Source organism: Mustela lutreola, chromosome 3, assembly GCF_030435805.1.
Source record: "Mustela lutreola isolate mMusLut2 chromosome 3, mMusLut2.pri, whole genome shotgun sequence".
Taxonomy (NCBI): Eukaryota; Metazoa; Chordata; class Mammalia; order Carnivora; family Mustelidae; genus Mustela; species Mustela lutreola.
The window spans coordinates 113,478,589-113,498,899 of record NC_081292.1 but is presented as its reverse complement, the minus strand read 5'-3'; the positions used below and the strand labels follow the sequence as shown (position 1 = coordinate 113,498,899).

The 20,311-nt window shown below is 39.3% G+C and overlaps 1 protein-coding gene across 8 annotated transcripts in view; it reads left to right on the top strand.

Moving 5' to 3' along the window:
• Positions 1-20,311, top strand: part of NCKAP5 (NCK associated protein 5) — an 891,925-nt gene that overhangs the window by 690,456 nt on the left and 181,158 nt on the right. For all 8 annotated transcript variants that reach the window (XM_059166690.1, XM_059166689.1, XM_059166694.1 and 5 more), the window contains 2 exons: positions 7,164-7,202; positions 15,630-15,749. In XM_059166690.1, the coding sequence (XP_059022673.1) occupies positions 7,164-7,202; positions 15,630-15,749 (159 nt within the window). The remainder of the gene's footprint in view (positions 1-7,163; positions 7,203-15,629; positions 15,750-20,311) is intronic.

Here is a 20,311-nt window from a genome sequence, read left to right as displayed (position 1 = left end):
TCCTTTCATAACTTCCCTATATGGTCCCCAGCTGATCAATATTGACCCATAATAAGTAGGGACATCTCTACACCCCTGTTCAGCAGAAATACTTACAGAAGGTGAGACCTTCAAACTTCAACAAACTTAAAGATTTAAGGGTCAAAATTGTTCAGTGGGAAGATGATGAGGGAGCAGAAGTCTAGCTAAAGACAAAGACTAAGCACCCTGCAACCTCCCCCCTCCCAACCATCTTAATGTTAAAGCCTTGCCAGACTGGAAAAACAACCTTAACTTGACAATGGCAAGGCCTCTAGTCTCCCCTAAGTCCTCTTTAGCATATGAAAGTTCTTTTGAAAACCTCCCTTTTCCTTACCTTTCCCAACACCATAGTATATAATTAGCCACCCCTCACAATCCACATGTAGCCACTCTTTCTGCCCTTGAGTCCTATTCATGTGCTTTAATAAAACCACCATTTTCACCCCCTGTCCCCCGCAAAAGAAAAGAATACTGCCTGCTGGGCCATGTCTCAGAGATTATGATCCAGTTCTGGCCTGTCTAAAGTGGAGCCCGAGTGTTGGGAATCTTAAAGACTCCAGGGAGTTATATATTCAGCCAAAATTAAGAATGATTGCACTTGATCCTCTGAATGCTTGCTTCAGAGCACATTTTCAGAAAGAGCCATTAAGAGAATAAAAGCTCCACCAAACTTGGATATGATGATAGAAGAGCAACAGACCTATGTGGAAATTTTGGGTTATTTCCGATTCCTCAACAGTATCTGAGCAAACAAAAAAAGTAAATGCTGTCCCAGCGTTTCCCAAAGTGTGTTTTTGGGCCCCTTCTGCATCAGAAAGATGTGCAATGGTTGCAAAAATGCAGATTCTTGAACCACAAAGGCTCTGAATAGTCAAAGCAATCTTGAAGAAGTAAAGCAAAGCTGGAGGCATCACAAATCCGGACTTCAAGCTATATTGCAAAGCTGGAGTCATCAAGACAGTACGGTACTGGTACAAAATAAACACATATCAATGGAACAGAATAAACCCAGAAATGGACCCTCAACTCTATGGTCAACTAATCTTAGACAAAGCAAGAAAGACTATATGAAGGGAAAATGACAGTGTCTTCAACAAAGGGTGTTGGGGAAAACTGGACAGCAACATGTGGAAGAATGAAACTGGACCACTTCTTTACACCATACAAAAACATAAATTCAAAATGGATGAAAGACCTAAATGTGAGATGGGAAACTATCAAAATCCCAGAGAACACAAACAATAACCTCTTTGACATTGGCTATGGCAACTTCTTACTAGGTACTTCTCTTGAGGCAAGGGAAATAAAAGTAAAAATAAACTATTGTGACTTCATTGAGATAAAAAGCTTCTGCACAGTGAAGAAAACAGTCAAGAAGACTAAAAGGCAACCTTTGGAATGAGAGAAGTTATTTGCAAATGACATATCTATAGAACTACCCTATGACCTAGCAATTACACTACTAGGTATTTACCAAAAGGATACAAAAATACTGACTCAAAAGGGTATATGCACCCCAAAGTTGGCAGCATTATCAATAATAACCAAATTGTGGAAAAAGCCCAAATGTCCAGGGACCGATGACTGGATAAAGAAGATGTCGTATGTATATGCAATAAATATTACTCAGCCATCAAAAAGAGTGAGATCTTGCCATTTGCAATGACTCGGATGAGGTTAGAGTGTATTATGCTAAGTGAAATAAATTAGAAAAAGATACCATATGATTTCACTCATATGTGTAATTTAAGAAACAAAAAACATGAACACAGAGGGAAAAAGGGAGGCAAACCAGAAAACAAACCCTTATATAGAGAACAAACTGAGGGTTACTGGAGGAGAGGTGGATGGGACAGTGGGGGGGAATGGGCCAGATGGGTTATGGGTGTTAAGAAAGACACCAGTTGTGATGATCACCAGGTGCTGTATAAGTGATGAATCACTAAGTTCTACACCTGGAACTAATATTACACTGTATAATAACTAACTGGAATTTAAATAAAAACTTGTAAAAGAAATAAAATAACATAAAATCAACACAGAAAAGAAAACAGAAATTCATATTCTCAAACTTCACTCAGCTATTCTCCAGCAGAATGAAGAGTGAGGAAATTGGCAATTTACCAGACTTCCCCAGCAGTTTTTTGCATGCAGAATTTGGAGCACCTGCCCCCACCTTCAAACCACCAGAGTAGAGTCAGAGTTCCCAATAGTCCATGAGGATGCCAGATCTGAGTTCTTCTCTGACTTCTCTGTGCTCTCTACTTAAGAGTATCCAGGCAGGAAATGGACGTAGTTCAGAAGAAAGGAAAAATCAAAAACAAAACACAAAATCAGAATTTCTTTTAAACCAAGGCTAAATAAAGGCAAAAGCATGTTGTTAAGAACAGTTCTGATCTTCTTCTCCAATTCCTATGCTATATGCCAAGACTGGATTGTGGAATCATCAGACATTCTCAGTGCATGTCTTCACCTGAGTCCTAAGTAATCTTGAAGAGCAACATCTTGATCCATGGAGATAGGAGATGATCTTGGTGGCTGTTCTCACACGCTTCGAATGTCCATTGCTTGAATGGACCACAAAATCAACAGATGATGGACTTCTTGTATCTGCTCTAGATTCTGACCACCATGAGGCAGCACCTGTGTTCTATTCAGCATATTTCTCTAAGATCCAGCACAATCTGTGGCCCATACTATGCATTTAATGTGTATTTGTTGTATGACTAAATGAATGGAGATTGTCAGCCCCAAATTAATTTCCCAATTAATTTTCCCTATGACCCCACATACATATTTCAATGAGTTTCTCCCATTCCCAATATTTTACAGAGCAAATAAATAAGGGCTTAGTGATTTATACTTACACATGCGTATTACACACACACACACACACACACACACTTCATCCTTATACAAATAAAATATAGTCTCAAACCATTCTTTCTTAACTAGTTATCTCAAAATGCTATTCATTCAATTCATGCATAACCTACTACGCATGCATACTAGAGTAAGTGCTTTATATCAGGTACTCCCCAAGAGGTTTCCTGGGTTATATCTATCTTCTCATGCATTTTTCACAAGCCAAAAGGTAGCCAGTTCACAAATGAGTAAAGTCAAGCTGCTCCCCTACCCCAGAACTATCAATGTATCATCAACACGGGCTGCATTTGAACCCAAGTCCTTCTTGTGATTCTGCCCCTGTGCTCTTCCCACTTGTCCCCGGCTGCCTCAGGGTGATAAACCAAACTCGGAAGCACTAAAAATTTCTCCAAAGCACATTTTCCAAAAGTCGTCCTTGTCCAATTAGGTTTTTAAATGAGCTTGCCGATGTGACAATTGTTTTACATGATAAACTAGCACAGACATGGATAAAAGCAAGATTGTGAGGCAGGAGGAGCCTGGTCAAAGCTTCCTGCCTTTAGAGTTCCTCACCCCACCACCTTCTACCCAGCCGTGGCTCTCCTCTGGATTGGAGGAGAACTGGCTCTCTTAGAATAACTCTGAGGTGTGGCTTCTCGTTCAGCCTCAAGTACTATTAAAAAAGAAAAAAAAGAAAGAAAGAAAGAAAAAAAGAAAAGACAAGGCTTCAACCCTGACTTCTCCTCCCTCTGCCCACCTACTTCCAGGGAGTGCATGGGGGCGGGCTGGGGCTGGGGCTGGGGACAGGACCTCTAGGAGCCTGATGGAGAACAAAGACTCTGGTGGCTTTTTGATGAGCCAGGTGTCAGAGGAGCTGGCTTGTCTGAGGGAAAAGATCCATACCTGGGCCCCCTCCTTGGCATCTCTGGCTCCCCTGCAGCCCTATCCCACCAGAGGCAAAGCAGGAAGGTCTCTGAAGAGAACCTAAGGCAGATTGTAAAACAAGCCAGAGGCTTCAGGACTGTCAGCTCGCTCTGCTTGTCTCAAGTCCCCCTGGCCCAGCCCAGCTGCTGTTTTTCCTTTCTTTGGAGAGGAAAGCTGTCAGGTGACACTGGAAGTTATTTATTCTCATTAGCTGGGCCTGCGGATGTGTGATTATTTGCAACCCAAGTGCTAAGGGCATAATTCTGTGATGAGGGCAGGGGCCCGTTCCAGGGGTCATCTTGTGAACCTATTAGAGGTTTGCAGGCACAAGCTCCAAACACCTGTTCTACTGATGCTTCAGGGAAGCTTAGCTGTGAAAGTAGTGAAGAAACCCAGGAAACCAGCTTATAGACAGTACCAAGGATAGCATTTGTACAAACTGGCCTGCTCTTCTGCAGAGGACCTGCAAGTCCTTCTGGGTAATATAACCCGTGTCAGGAGGTAAAGAAATAATGCATTCGTGTATCTTTTTCAATTATTAGGTAGAGCAATTGTCCAAAGTACATGCCAGAAGGAACTGTGTCAGAGATGGAGCCTATCAGCTATAGGGCAACATACTCAGATTGCAAAGATAGGACGTATTTTCTCCTGTGGGCTATTACAGTTAGGATATTCATTTATGTCTCCTGTTAAATCATGTGGAGAGCTATTTAATGTGACCACTGTTCCACAGCCCGGTTTAAGTGAGGGACCAGTTGGTGGAAGAAAAGAAAATATTGATATTAGGCAGTTTTATGAGAATGTAAATCAAATCCAAAGTTTGAGATCCAAAAGAATTAAATTATTTATGATATGAATTAATTTTGGTACATTGTTCCTGACTCAAGCTGTGTGAATAGTTGAACTCTTCTTTTGTTGCATGTTTTTTTTCTTAATTTGCCAAGAGTAAAATAGATGACCTATAGTTTGACTTTAAATCTTCAGTGGCTTACGAATTGGAATGAATGTTTAGAAGATTTTCAAGATGACACTATTGGTCAATTTGTGGGACTGAATAACATTTATTTTTGTTATGATCATATATAAATCAACTGATAAAGGGAAAAGAAAAGGCATCAGTTAAGAGAAATATGGTTTATTTTGGTCTATGAGATCCTTTAGGTAAGTTTCTTTAACTTGGGCTGGACTATAAACAAACAAGAAAACTATATCAGGTACTGTCCAAGTTTTTCTTCAAAACTGTAGTTAGTTTCAGTGAAAGGTCTCTCTCCTTTGCTTAATGTCAACAATGTAAAGTTGGGAAGGATTCTGATAGGGGGAAAAAAATCCTTGTGTCTACAATTCAACTAATCAGTTATAGGTAATCTGATTTTAATCATTTACTGCTTGTGCTGTGAATGCCTCCTAAACACATGAACCACAGTTGATGACAAGCCTGCGTTTTAATTTTCAATAAGACTTACTGGTAGCCAGTTGTCATTTAGGGTGTGCTACTTTGTCAATATTGAGTGAAAAAACAAGCTCCATGCAAACATTCTTACCCTAATCTGTTCCACTATACCAGACAGGGGAACAAGCACACATAGTTTAGTATCACCAAAAATTAAATTGGTTATCAAGATAAAAAGATGAAAGCGTGTCCCTTAGGCTTTGGTTGAATGTGAGAATTACCAAGATGATTTCGTGCTTATCATGCTGTGTTCTGCTTGCCAGTAATATTCTCTCTGAAACCAAGGAACATATTGCAGCCATCTAGCTTTACAAATACTCTACAGATTTATATTCAATAAATGAAGGAAGAAATGAATGAACAGAAGTAACCTGGTATCTAAGACATTTATGTAGTCTGACTTGGTCTTTAATGCTGTAAGTTTCAGTGATCATATTAAATGAGTACAGTACATGTACGTGCTTGAAAAATACCACTTAACTCACCTACCCACCTTTATTTTACCAAGAGTAGCTGTATGGATTGCATAGTTTCAAAGTTATAGTGAAGTAAAGTAAGGACTTCCTGTATGGTGTTTTTGAAACCCGCGGATGAAAAAAGAAATCTTAGCACAAATACATAGAAAAGTGATGAATGGTTGTCTGGAGAAAATGGCAGACCTTTGCAAATACTTTGCAAAAAAACAGGTACATGTCATTGGTTTTATATGTGGCTTTTAGCTGGAATGGTGCCACATTGCCCAGTGCTAGACTACTCACTGAAAGGGAATGGAATTACCAAGTTTGGAATAGACTAATCAAGATTCACCTCCTTCATCTGAGAGGAGCCTACCTTCTCTTACTGCCCCAAGCTGCCTGATACCTGAAGAAAATTAGGGTTTTGTTAATATATTAGTAAGAATTCTATTTGATTATGTGTTAGAAGAAGCTCAAAATAACAGTGAATTATTTTTTTCCCTCTCTTGTGTGGAAGTTCAGAGATAGACGGTGAAACTCCCTGCATCATGAGGACTGAGTTCATCCTGTTTCTCCATCCAACAATACTTGTTACTTTCTTTATCAAAGTGGCTGCTGAGGTTCCAGCCATCACTTTTACATCCCAGACAGGAAAAGAAGGGAAAAAAGTGAGGCTTCTTCTTAAAGACTTTCTATAAGATCAAGAAAAAAAGGTTGACTTATAACTCATTGGCCAGGAACTTGTCACAAATTGACACTAATCTACAAGGAGGACTGGGGAATGTATTTGAATGTACCCAGCCAAAGAAAACAAAACAAACAAACAACCCCAGAGTTTATTACTTAGAGAAAAATAAATATTAGAGTAAACAACTACCAGATACTGCTACAGGTAGCAGCGACAAGAGGATGACATAAATGAAAACACTGAGGATGTAAACAGAGCATCTAGAAAACAATGAGGTGCTCTTATTCTCCACCATTCAAACCTGTCTCTATTCCAAGTCATTTTAAAGACCAAAATAGTCATACCGCAAAAGAATAGGAAGGAGAGGCAAAGGACATTATAAATCAGCAAAGTGTAGGAACTGTGTACAGATAATTAGAATCGTGTTTTACGCTGTATCGTTTTTTAGCCCTCTTGGAGTACTTTACATATGAAAGGATATTATTTTTCCAAATATGGAAATGTGGAAGTCAGGGTATGAATGATCTTCCCAACCTAACCATCTTAATTAGCAACAAGGTCACCTTTGGAAAAAAGCAGAATATTACCTAGAAGCATAGGCTTATTATGAAAAGAATCAGGTCCTCTACAGAGAGAGGAAAGAAGCAAATGAGGAGCTAATTAGGTAGAATAAGCTGTGGGAATCGTATTGGTAAATTACAGTCCATGTGTATAAAGTCTCATTATTATAAATGGCAACTCTTTTCTTTGTTTTTTACAGGTAGCCAACCAAGTTGTTCAAGCTCTGCTCACTCAAAAGGTAGGTCATTCTTGGCTTATTATTTTCAAGGTACTTATGTGAATAGGTTGGAACTCGTATTGTCAAACCAGGAAATTGTGATTGATAGATGCAATACTTCTCTGTTTATTCACTTAGGTTGAAATTGTGTGTATTTTAGATGGGCATACAAAGTAACATCAGTGACCAAAAGAATCATAAAGTTCAAACTCTTGGTAAAGTAACAGAAGATGAAAGATTCCCATGGACCCGTTTATGTAGCAAATGCTAATATTCTATAAGTTGGTGGATTCCTCTACTTCCTATAAAATGAATCACCTTTTATGGTCAGCATTAACAGATGCCTATAATCCAGGAAAAGGTCTTTGAGTTTAGGAAAGTTATCTCATTTCTCTGGGTCTTATTTCCTCTTCTGTAAAGTGAGGATAACAATTCCCACCTCCCAGAATTGCAGTAGTCATTCTATGAAAAGAAACACATAGAGCAGTTCCTACAGGAATCAGTTTGTGGTAAATACAGAACAAGCGGCAGCATGGTATACTTGAAAGTTGCTAACAGTAGACCTTAAACACTCTCCCCACCAAACCAACAAAGAAACAACTATGTGAGATGTGAATGCGTTAATTATCTTGATCTTGGTAACCATTTCATCCCGGAAGATGTATCATATCATCACATTTTGCCCTTTATGAGACTGACGCGCTACCTCCTGTGCTAACGAGGCACCTTACATTTTGCCCTTTAAATGTATACAGTTATTCCCCAATAAAGTTGAGGATAAAAACAAATCATTTTTTAGCATGAGCTTTTTATGCCTCCTCCTTTGCCATGTCTCTCCACCTTCAGACAATATAAGATCACATTATTGGGTCAGAGTGGGCAGATGCAAGTTATTGCCCAAATTTGGCCATTTTGGTATGTCTTATGGAAACTTTCCCATTTCTTTCTATAATGTTTCTCAGAGGCTAAATTCTAGTTCTTTCAGATTTCATTCGTTCTGAATTACCCCTCTGTGAGATGGTAATTTTTCTATAAAAGAAAATCTTAGATCATGTGGCATGTTCTGGAGTACATGGCTAATGATAACAAAGTAATTTATGACATTTGATTTTTTAATAAAGAATAATTAGATTAGGAGTTGACCACTTCTTGTTAAAGGTACTTAAATAAATATTTTTATTTTATACTATAGAGGCACTGTGATACTATTTTTGCTAGGTTTTCTCCTCAACTACGTTTGTTGAATCACATTTTCTGTTTCAAATGATTTTAACTGATTCAGGTTTACATCAATATCACATAAATAGAGAGATTTGACTATACCTCTTAGGTCAAATTAGGATCCATTATGAGTAACAGAGATCCAAAATGGTAGTAACTTAAATAAACTAAAATACTATTTCTTTCTCATATCTAAATCTTCAGGTAGGCAGTATAGGGTTGCTATGGTGACTCAGCTCCATAAAGTCCATAGGTTCCCAGGTGTCTCTGGTTTCTATCTTGTTATTCTACGGGGTGCAGCCTCCATTCCAAAGGTTACCTTATGGTCCAGAATGGCTGTTCTTGCCCCGTCATCACATCCACATTCTAGCCATCAGGAAGGAGGAAAACCTGAAGTAAATGAAGAAGATAAGGGGCACACACTAGCTGCCCTTTAAGAGAGAATTCCTAAAGCTTTCTTACTTCCTTATTTGCATCTCCTTGAACAGATCTTAGTCACACAGCTACACCTAAGGAAACTGACAGTGAAGTCTTAATTCTGGGTGGGTGCCTAGTGAAAATTGATTTTCATAGTATTAGAGGAGAAGGGGAAAAACAGATATTGATGGACATCTTGCAATTTCTGTCAGAGTGTATTTGAATTTTTTTTTTCCTTTTTCAAAAGTTTTACATTTTCATTTGCTTTCCTCCTATGGGAAACTATGCTCATTTAATTATAAACTTAAGGAATGAAGGAAGCACTGATGCAGCTCTATGTGTAACTGGAGAAAACTTCTCATGCCTATCTTTTTTAATGGTGCCTCAGGAAAGAGACAAGGAAGCTGTCTGGTACAATATAAAGGAAAATGGGACCCTTCAGGTCAGCCACAAAAAATAGCTACACAAATCCAAGTAATAACTAGTAAACAGATAAATCTACCTTGGTACAGTTAAGCAGTAAGACCCAGAAAGACATGCTACTGTGTGAGATAGCATACCTCAGGGACACTCTGAGGCAGGAAGAGATGTCAGGATTTTCAAAGATTCCAAAAGAATCATGTTCTACAGAAACATGTAACTCCCAGTTTTTACAAGGACCATAAAATCACTACAAGAAGACTCAAATTTCTTTTTAATTAAGAGCATAATACAGGAAACAAAATGTACTCCAAATGCAGATGACAAAACAAATCTGAAGAGGGATGTAGCTGGCACAGAGTAAGAGAAGAAATTTTGAGTGATTTATCCAAGTCACCAAAAAAAATTTTTTTGAGGTGAAATTACAGTCATAACCATGCAGTTTTAGAATATATCATTTGTTATGACACAAAGCAAATCTGCCAAGAGCAACCAAAAAAGCATTTTTCTGGCATATCATGAACTGGCCCAGATAAGCATCTTGAAATAACAGAGTGTACTTCTTTTTCCCAATACTGATAAAAAAAAAATTTATTTCCATGAACTTATCACTTTCTGTTAAATGTACATATACTGTCCTAGTCAAGTAATTCAATTTATCTCAGAAACCTGTGGATTCCCTTAAGACAGCAGATTGTCCCTCCTTTAGATCAATAAAGCTAAAGTGACAATATTAAACCCAGCTCACTTCCATTTATGACTCCAAATCATAGGTGCGAGGCTACAAGTGCAAGTGAAATCAATAATTCAGGCCAAACTCATATTTTTGTCTGAAATATATTTTATCTTCATTAAGTCAATTACACTCACTGAAAATGTAACTGTCCTGGTTCTTTACTGCCTTTTTTTTTTCTTTTGCCACTATCATCAAACTTGGAAGAAAACCCTTTTTCCTCTAGTCATTTTCCAGCATATCAACTTAGGCTTTGTTTGCATGTTCTTTAGGATAACCCAATATTTATATGGTGTTTTTGTTTTGGTTTGGTTTTTCGCTTTTTTTCCCAACATGGAATAAGGCTCTGTCTAATAAAATCTAGCCATGCAGCAACCTGACAGGAGCAGAGTACATTTTTTTAGCTTGTGTCTGAAAGAACTCCAGACTTCTACACATTTCCCTTGTGGAGGGGCATTCCGGCCACCTTTGTCCCCTCAGTTGGCAATGGTGTGTAGGATCCAGTTCCCGGAAGAGGGTCTGTTTATACTTGCTGTGTACCTTACAAGGAGTCAGACTCCATGTCCAGCACTTTAAATGCATGAAGTCATTTTGTTTTCATTGCAACCCTGTAAGATAGGACTAAGGAAATAGGGTTCCCATAGCTCTGATGGCAAGAAGTGGCAAAGCCTATATGTTCAATCTAGGGTTGCTGCCCTCCAAATCTTGCAACATTCAGCCTCCATGATCCCCTAGGATCACTTACTGTTTTCCCCCACTGTAGTTTGGCAGCAGAGATGAGGCTTTGGAAGTCAACAGATGGATTGAAATCCAATTATTAGATACAACCACAGGAAATAGAACAAAAGGGCAAGGGAGCCAGTGGATTTCTTAAAACTTCTGGAGCCATTGACAGTCCTGGCTAGCAAGAATATTCAGGATCTGACATGTGTGGAATCTAAACTGACTAGAGTCAAGCTTTCTCAGAATCCATCTGATCTTGGAACCCGGTATTTCACTGTTGCTGGGGGCTTTAGCGAGCATGTAATCCTGAGATGGTCAGCTAGCTATGGTAATAGGCTTAACTTACTATGATTTCATAAACTTGTTCAGCCATCACCCAGCTTAAAACTGTTTTAATTGGAATGCATTTGGGATGAAGGCTTGCAGTAGTCCGCTTGCCACAGGGCTAACCACTTCCCGTTCATTAGGGCTGGACTGATTCAGGCACACATATATGTTACTTACCTGCCTTGCCTTGTAGACATTTCACATTGAGGCCTTTGGTGAGTCTGAGAGATGGCTTTTCTTTTTACATGAATCTTAGCATCCTAGGCAAAGAAAGGGCTGTATCAGTGACAGCTGCTGAGAAGCAATGTTACCAGGAAAAAGTGGTGGGTCTTGTGGCCATCAAGCTTCAGGGAAGGAATGAGGTGGCCCTTGAAAATCCATCTCATGGTGCCATTCTCTTGAAATTCTGTTTTGTACAGTAGCTCAGTTTATAGATAAGGAACTGATGCAAAACGGGGATAAGTTACGTCCTCAAGGTCATGTGGGTAATGAGGACCAGAGTCCAGATCCCCAACTCCCAATCTGGCGTATTCCCATGATACACATTGCATCTGAAAGAGCTTTATCACTATAATATCATTTTTACATGATAGAATCAGATTTAAATAATTTTCATTAAAACTCTGCTGATGTCACAGTATGTCCTGCTTCAAAGCAATCCACACTTTATTAAAATAACTTCAGCGGGGAGAGGTTTAGTTCTAAATACACTGAAGCAGTTGTACTTATAGGTACTACCCAGTAGTAGATCCAGAATCTTTTTTAGCCCAAGTGCAGATGAAACTTCCCAGGATTACAGTGTCTAGATACTCAGAGAAGCTGTGGTTTGAGATCATGCAGGTGCCCAAGGTCCTGTAGACCAGTATATCACGTTGCTGAGCATATTTTGCCCTCACCTTCAGCTTTAATCGATACTCTGTTTCTGATAGTGACGAGTGGATTACAAGGAACAGGTCTGGCTACTTTCTTGAACCCACTGTACTTTCTCATACGATGTTAAATATGGTCAAACTGTTGGCTTTATTTCTCCCCTGATAAAGTCAGGTCTCTCTCTTATTTCAGGAAGGGGTCTTCTTCTTGGGGCCTGGACATAGTAGGATGTGAGAGAGAACAGAGGACCCAGCCTCCTCAGGGAGCCAATGATTGCATCTGAGTAGAGTACTCTTTGGTTTCTAACATTTTATTTGGGAAGGAGAGTCTAAGTCTCACCTCTGTCATTGTCAGGGTCGCAATAATGATGCTAGTGGACAACCTCCATGTGTCATATGCTACTTTATGTCAGCAGGTTCCTGGTGTAAGCATAGAGGACATAGAGAGCTGGCTGTCACCCTCTGTTGAAGACTCATTATAGCGGTCAGAGAGAGTGCTGTTTCTCTCTCTCTCTCTCTCTCTCTATCTCTTTCCACCCACTTACGTGTTGTGCACATGGGCACGCATACGTGATTTTGAATACAATTTCTTGGGATGATAACTGTCCGGCATCACTGACCATCCACAGCCTGAATAAAGAGGACAAGAATGTTAGAACAACAGAGACAATGATTCTTTTAGGTCTACAGCTTCTCAAAGCAGCTCAGTTCTGTTGGTCAGTGATTGTAAGACCAAAGTCACATCCCTCCTCTCCCACGTGGTGATTTCGATGAGCCCACAGCGATGAACATTTCTCAAGGCCAATCAATTGTGTTCCTGCTAAGTGAACTTTCACCATCTTAAGTAATAGTAATGGCCGTTGAAATTTGGGTACCTGTACAAAAATCTCTATAGAGTATATTGATTTTTTTTCTTTCATTCTTTCTTTCTTCTTTTTTTTATTTATTTTTTTTAAACCCATCTCAAGAACTCTTTCACGTTATCTCAGTTGAGCTGCAAAAAGTCATCAGTGCTGTTCCTTCCAGGTCTCCTTGCTCCCTGTAACCCCGCCCTTGTCTACTACTGCTCCCGTTTCTTCACCTGCAAATGAGAAGGATTACGTCTTGCCACCCAACGGTCCTATTAATATTTATTTACTTCACAGTCAAGTTTTATTAATTACTTAATTAGCAGTACTGAAAACAGTATTTGGGGGCAGGGAGAAATTATATGTGTGCTAGAAACAGAATGTAGAATAAATGAGACACAGACAGGGGTTGAATTCTAAATAAAGGAAAGAGCTTTAGCCTTTTAATGTAAACAGTGCCTAAGCCCCCAGAGTGGCCCCTGACAAATGGTATATGTGCTCCGGTTCACATGCACACTCCTGCCCCTGCCTTTGATGGCTTCTGCCCTCCCAGAGCTTGGAGTCAGGGCCCTTGTTCTGAACATGACATTTCTCTTCTATGCTCTGCATTTGCAGGTAGCAATCAGTTGGAAATATACTATGCCTAACCTCTACCCATTTAACTACAAAGGTGAGGAGAGTATAAGCCGTACAGTGACCCTCACCACGGCCTATTCCCTTGCCCTCCATAAGTAGAATAAATGAGTATAAGCTGGATATAATGAGGCTCTGGTTAAGCCTCCAAAGCTGGATCTGTCTAGCTTCATACAAGGTTACGGACAAGCCACTCACCTTTGTGCCTCTTGTTTAGGGCTAGGGATCAGAGCTATTGCCTCACTCTCTGTGTTGCTTATAGAGTCTTAAGTACGCCCTGAAGCTGCCCCACATCAAAATATATAGATCCACACACTGGAAGTGCTAAGAAACTTAGAGCCTCAGTCACACATCACTAGAGAATAGAATTTGTCATCGTCATCATCATCATCATCATCCTACTTAACAAAATAATCAGTTTCTTAAGTTCCTACCGTATGTGGTGTATTGCCCAGTGATGGAATAAAAGAGCCTTAGAACAGTCTGCTTGTGCTGTTGATTGTTAGGGTATCTTCTTATGCTTGCCTTTGCCATCTATTTGACAAGGTAAGTTTAGAGTATGAAAGATCAAATCGGTACAAAGGAGTGCACGCTAAATGGCCTATAAGAGGCATTGAAGGCCTACAGGAGTTCAGAAAAAGGAATGGTCTTTGTAGGATTCCAGATAAAAATGTCAGGGAGGAGGGGTGCCTGGGTGGCTCAGTGGGTTAAAGCCTCTGCCTTCAGCTCAAGTCATGATCTCAGGGTCCTGGGATGGAGCCCTGCCTCGGGCTCTCTGCTCAGTGGGGAGCCTGCTTCCCCCTTTCTATCTCTCTCTGCCTGCCTTTCAGCCTACTTGTAATCTGTCAAATAAATAAAATCTTACCAAAAAAAAAAAAAAGAAGAAGAAGAAGAAGTCAGGGAGGAGACAGATTTTAAAATGAATGTCAGCCAGAATGCCAAAACTGGACTGGATAGAATGGCGGCAGGCAGTGTGTGTGTGTGTGGGGGGGAGTGGTCAGAAGGGAATGTGATGGCTGGAGAAGGGACAGGATGGCAGGAATGGCCGAGCCTTCAAGGACAACAAGCAGACCATTGTTCTTTATATGACAAGAGCAGAAGCATTTTTTTTTTTTAAGATTTTATTTATTTATTTGACAGACAGAGATTATAAGTAGGCAGAGAAGCAGGCAGAGAGAGAGGAGGAAGCAGTCTCCCACGAAGCAGAGAGCCCGATGCAGGGCTCAATCCCATGACCCTGGGATCATGACCTGAGCTGAAGGCAGAGGCCTTAACCCACCGAGCCACCCAGGCGCCCAGAGCAGAAGCATTTTTAAAAATTCTGGAAGCAGGGAAAAATCAGGTTTGACATGTAGAAAAAGATCATCTTTTGAAGAGCTTTGAATGGGGGCATTATTCTTCTTGGTCTTTCTTGAACCTCCACCAAAGAGAGTACTTGTAGTACGGACATTTAAGGACTACAAGTATCTTGATCACAAGTTCGTTTGGGAGGCAGTTCCTTGGTGGATCCCAAAGAATCCTAAATCTCCTGTGGTATAGCTACCCTATACCACAGGAGGAGGGAAGAGGTCTCTGTGGTCTTTGAACAGTTCAAAAGAGCTGTTCCAAAAGGATGCCCAGATATGGCTCCTCAGCTTCTTGCCCAGCACCAAGATGAACCACCCCAAATACATGGAAATCCAGCAGTTCAGAGCCCAGGCAGGTTTCAAGTGGCCTTTTAAAGCTTTCATTTCAGAGTTGCTTCTCCCTCTCTAAATGCATCACTGGCTCTATTAGCCCCAGCGTTGAAAATTTCAACTTGTTTCCACAAATGACAGCAAAAGGCTCTACCAAAAGTGATAGTTTCTTTAGTTCATCAAATCTCTATTCACTGCAAAAACATTATTGTCCTTGTGGTTTGTGCTTTATGATTGCTTTTATGAAGACAGTGAAAAGGCAAAAAATATAGGTGGAAACTCAAATTGACTTTATATCGCTAACATTTACCATCTTCAAAAATAGCATGCTAGATTAATGCACTCCTGGTTTTAAGGTACCTTTTTTTTTTTTTTAATTGGTCTTCTCTGCACATAATAATTCTGTCAGATAATGGGCTATGGAAGAAAACACTGTATGTGATTTATTCCTGGGGGCTTTGAAGGATAAAAATACTATTTTTATACTAATGTGTCTGAAATATCAGATGAAATATGGTTATAATATGCAAAAGTGTCTTTCAGTTACAGATTTTTTTTTTCTTTCACTGTGTTTGTTGTAGGATCTAAGGGAGGAATGTGTAAAGTTGAAAACAAGAGTGTTTGATTTGGAACAACAGAATCGAACGTTAAGCATCCTGTTCCAACAGCGAATCAGACCAACTTCTGATCTGCTCCTCCAGGTATGTGCTTATGTGGAAAACAATCCTTGCTTCTGAAAAGATATTGACAAAAAGTTACTTTAGTTCAAAAGTTTCCAGTATCTCCATAGGCAAGGCATCATACACTGGAACCCAGATTCTTTCCCTTCTCAAGGGATGTCATTAAAATTGAGCTTCTCTTAAATGTATCTTACTTTTGAAAGCTGTGTTTAGATAAAGATATCAACAAATAATAAACAGGTAAAAGGTACCATCAGAAGTGTCCTCTAGTAAACTAAGTGAAACTGTGGAATGGAGTCAGGAAATAATTGATTGCTTTGGGGTCTTGTATTAGTGATCTTGCATTCTATGATAAGCAAGGACGGGTTTTATGTGATTTCTTTCTTTATTCAGTGTATTTTATGTTCTTTATTCAAGTACATTTCTTTATTTCATTCTCTCTAATCAAAAATTCTGCTGGGTTTTTTTTTCCTTTCATATCTGTCTTCATGCAGAATTCCTCCTCACACACAATTCTTCCTATATTCTGCCTCAGTGTTTTTCAGGTTCTCCTTGTCTAAAAGCTCTCACTGAACTTTTTCTTGACTTTCCTTTATAACATGCAAAGTTGTGGAAAGTCAAGCTATTGGAATCATTTTGGATGATGTCCCTGACAAAACACCAGAGAATATACCTGACTTCAGGAAGACACATGAATTGGCAAAGGGAGCTGGGAGGCTGATCTTTGCTGTGTCCTGGGGTTTTTTAATCCTGTTAATGTGTATATTTGCTCAAATAAGCTCCCAAGAGCCTTGCTTAGAGCCCTTCTTAGGCTAATATACCAAACGGTAAGTAAGGTTTCACAGTGACAACGTATGAAAACTAAACCCCAGCTGCCGGGCCTGGTTGCCTGAGCAAAAGAGAAGAGACAGAGGTATCCTCTAACCTCTACTGCCCAGCACTGCCACTAAACGCATGGTGCTGAGGAAATAGAAAACTAAATGAAAATTAAGTTTCTATGTCAAACTAGCCACATTGGAAGTGTTGAAAAGCCTCATAGAGACGGCAGCCGCCATACTGGCTGATGCATATGCAGAACTTTTCCATTGCCATTGGAGGTTCTACAGGACAACACTGTTCCTGATGGCTGGGCCAGGGCTGCTCATTTACCCTCTGCACTTTGGCATGAACATCTTTCCTTGACTCCTCAGGGAAATAACAAGAAATTGCCATTCATTTCATTGAAAGAAAGATGCTCGATAAAGCCCAACATCAAAAGTATAATTTTTCCCCCAAATTTAAATAAAGCAAATCTCTCAATTGTACAGTTCTCATCTCCTAAATTAACCTCCCCTCTGCTTTATCTGTTAAAGCATAATTCATAATTTAGGACTCAAAAATTATGCAGAAAAAAATTGTCTATCTCTATTCTCTTTCCTGGTTCCAACCACAAGAAATGTTTGTCAGAGAGAGTCTTGCCTCTGTTAAAAAGTTGTATTTCTTTTGCTCTCTTATATCAAGATCCAATATTATAATTACTTTCAACAGCTGTTGCATGTTCATGAATTTTTTCCATTTTGCTTGGTTTAACTTCAGGCTTTTCTGGAACAATGTTTAAGGATCCGTAGTCCCTGTTTATGAACCATGATGGCTTATTTCCATAATAAACACATGTGCCATAGATGTTTAAACTTTTTCATTGGCTGTCACAAATTTCTGAAATCCATATCCAAATGGCAGGAAATGGTGTGTACGCTAACAATAGAACTCAGTGTTTATTCACTGGGTATTTTCAGCCAACACACTTTATATTCCTCCCCAAATAGTCTTCTCTTCCAGGAGCCATTCTAATTTAAATAACATTTCTGAAAGATGGGCTGTTAATAGTTCTGTAAAGAATGGTAGAAAGTGGGCTGCTTGTCCTCTACCATCTACAGCTCACAGTCACAGAAAGATGGAGTTGCTGGCTTTTTAGAGGGTCTGTTAATTATGTGGCTTGTGATTTTTTTAATTTTCTGGCGGCACAAATACATACTGTGGAGTACTGGCTACAGCAAAAGCAATCGATGCTTGCTTCGCACCTATGGAAGCTTTATAATTATCTGTTGAATGGAATAATGAATAAATGATACAAATTTATTCTGCAAGTTGGTAGTTATTTTGCGTACATGTAAGGGAAGTTTATGCCCTCTCTTCTTCTGAACTTTTCCTGTCTCGTGTGCATGCTTTGGGAGGACTCAGTCATGTCATCAAGCCCAGACTATTTGAGGGTGTGGCTTTCGGGCGCAGCCAATCTACCAGTGTACCTGCTCCCACATATTATTGAACTTTCAGCATCTGCCCATAGACTGGAGATTCAGTACCATAGATTTCTAAGTAGTTTTCTGCTTATCTTAGATGCCTTATCTTATCTTAGGTGTCATCTGCTGAATACAGCCTAACAGTTATCTACAATCTGGAGTGCCCTCTTGAAGAGAAATATAGAAAGAGTGTTGAACCCACTGTGATTTTAGGAGATAGCTTGTGAAAAGTAAACAAGAAAATAATTTATAAGAACCAGTCTTTGTCTCTTAAAGATAGTAAGAAGTTGTCACTTGGATATTATTTAGCGCCTTTTTTTTTTTTTTTTTTTTTTTTGCTTTTTTCCCCCTTTTTTTTGTATAGGAGAAACAAAAAGTCATAGTTCTATGGATTAGTTGATGAAGTCTGGGAAATTTGCAAAGGGAACCAAATCCATGCTGAGGGAAAAAAAAACAAGGTCTAACCTGAAAATGAAAATCAAGAATGGCACTAATCTTTTGTGGCAATTCCAGTTTCTAGAGTGGTATCTCTGGGACTGGGGGTGGTAACAAATCAGAGTAACAAGGCCCTTTGTATTAAAATCAGTGATTTGAGCTAAATTCCAAAGAATTGAGAGGTTAGTATAGCAAATAAAATCCCAAAGGAATGCTCTTAATGGAACCCGATTCCCTAATTAACCTTATTTGAATCTACTGGCCAGATTAGCCAATGCTCACCATTTCTTCTTATAAATCATGTCAAACAAGACTCAGTTCCTCAAATATAGGCAACTAATAGAGTTCTCCGCTAAGTATACTTTCTTCTCTTACCAGGTGGGTTGAATGCTCACCAAAAATGGAGTCATCTTTGTAACTCATTATGTTTCTGCAAGTAGTATTTATGGCGATTATATCATTTTTAACTACTATATTAACCGATGAAATGCGATACCCAAAGAATTATTTATATAAAACAAAGTTCAGTGCTTCAAAACCATCTATAAAGGCGAGTCACTAAATAAATGTTTATGAGCAAATGAAATATAGGTACCTAACTAAAAAAATTGTGGGAGCTGGAGAATTATATTAAACATAGAGGCATTCTGCATGCAAATTGTTTCCCAAGTGATTTGAAGTTCTTGTTACACTCTTAAGAAAATCCAAAACAAAGACATATGCATAAACAATGCATAAAGCATGTGTTTGATGCCTCTCCCCCACCCAAAAAAGCCAAACAAAACAGACTCTAATAATAGGATCCCTAGGCAAAGAAGAAGCCTTGGCCCTACCAACAGTGTTATTTAAAAATGCATAGTGTTTCCCACATATCAGACACTTTTCTACAGCCTTTAAGGAGCTCACCAATGTCATCTCCATTACAATCCAATGAGGCAGGCAGTATCCTTGCATCCATTTTTAAAATGGGGACACTCAGGCACGAAGTCCCCCAGCTGGTAATTGAACGAGTGGGAATCAAAACCAGTGATCTGGCTCAGGTCCCTCCCGTCCACCTCTCTTCTAAGCTCCCTCTGCAGGGAACACAAATGAGGATAAGGAACATTTTTTCTGATTCTGTATTCTGACATTTTGATTAACCAAGCCACTTGTGATCAAGTCAGATCAGAGGGCTTCTGCGGTGAAATCTCAACAAGAAGACTACCGTATTTACACAGTTCTGAAAGACTCTTGATTTGTGGCATCCATGATTTTCCCCTCTCCTGTGGGTTCTGCTTTGGTTTTATTTTAGACACCTCTGTTATCATTATTCTCATAAAACGTAATATTCTCTCTCTCTCTCTCTCTCTCTTTTTTTTTTTTGCTGAACACAGTTTTTTGTTTTTTCTTTTCCTTCTCATCTGATATTTCAAAGGGTCCTATACCCATATCCTTAGGCCAAGATAGAGAGAAAAGAATGTTATAGTGTAGATTATTCACACAAACAGTTGGGAATCTGACAGCTTAGAACCAAAGTGTAAACATTTGCTGTCACTTCTTAGAGTGCTCTTTGTTTTGAGGTGGTTTTTTTTTTTTTTTTTTTTTGCTTGCTAGTGTTTTGTTTTATGGTATTATTTTATATGAGATGAGAAGACTTAAAAATCCTACTGTACTTCTGATTGATTCTTTTCTTCCCTAAATCTTTATGTTCACAGCATAAATCTATTCATGAGACTGACTTAGCGGGATACGACACAATACACTCCCTTTTCCTCACCTATCCACAAGCCACGAATCTGAATCTCTGAGACTTAACCCAAGTGCTGCCATCTTTCAGGGGCCTTCCAGGGTCAGAGCAGTTCTCCTGGAACTTTCCCTGCACTGAAACTC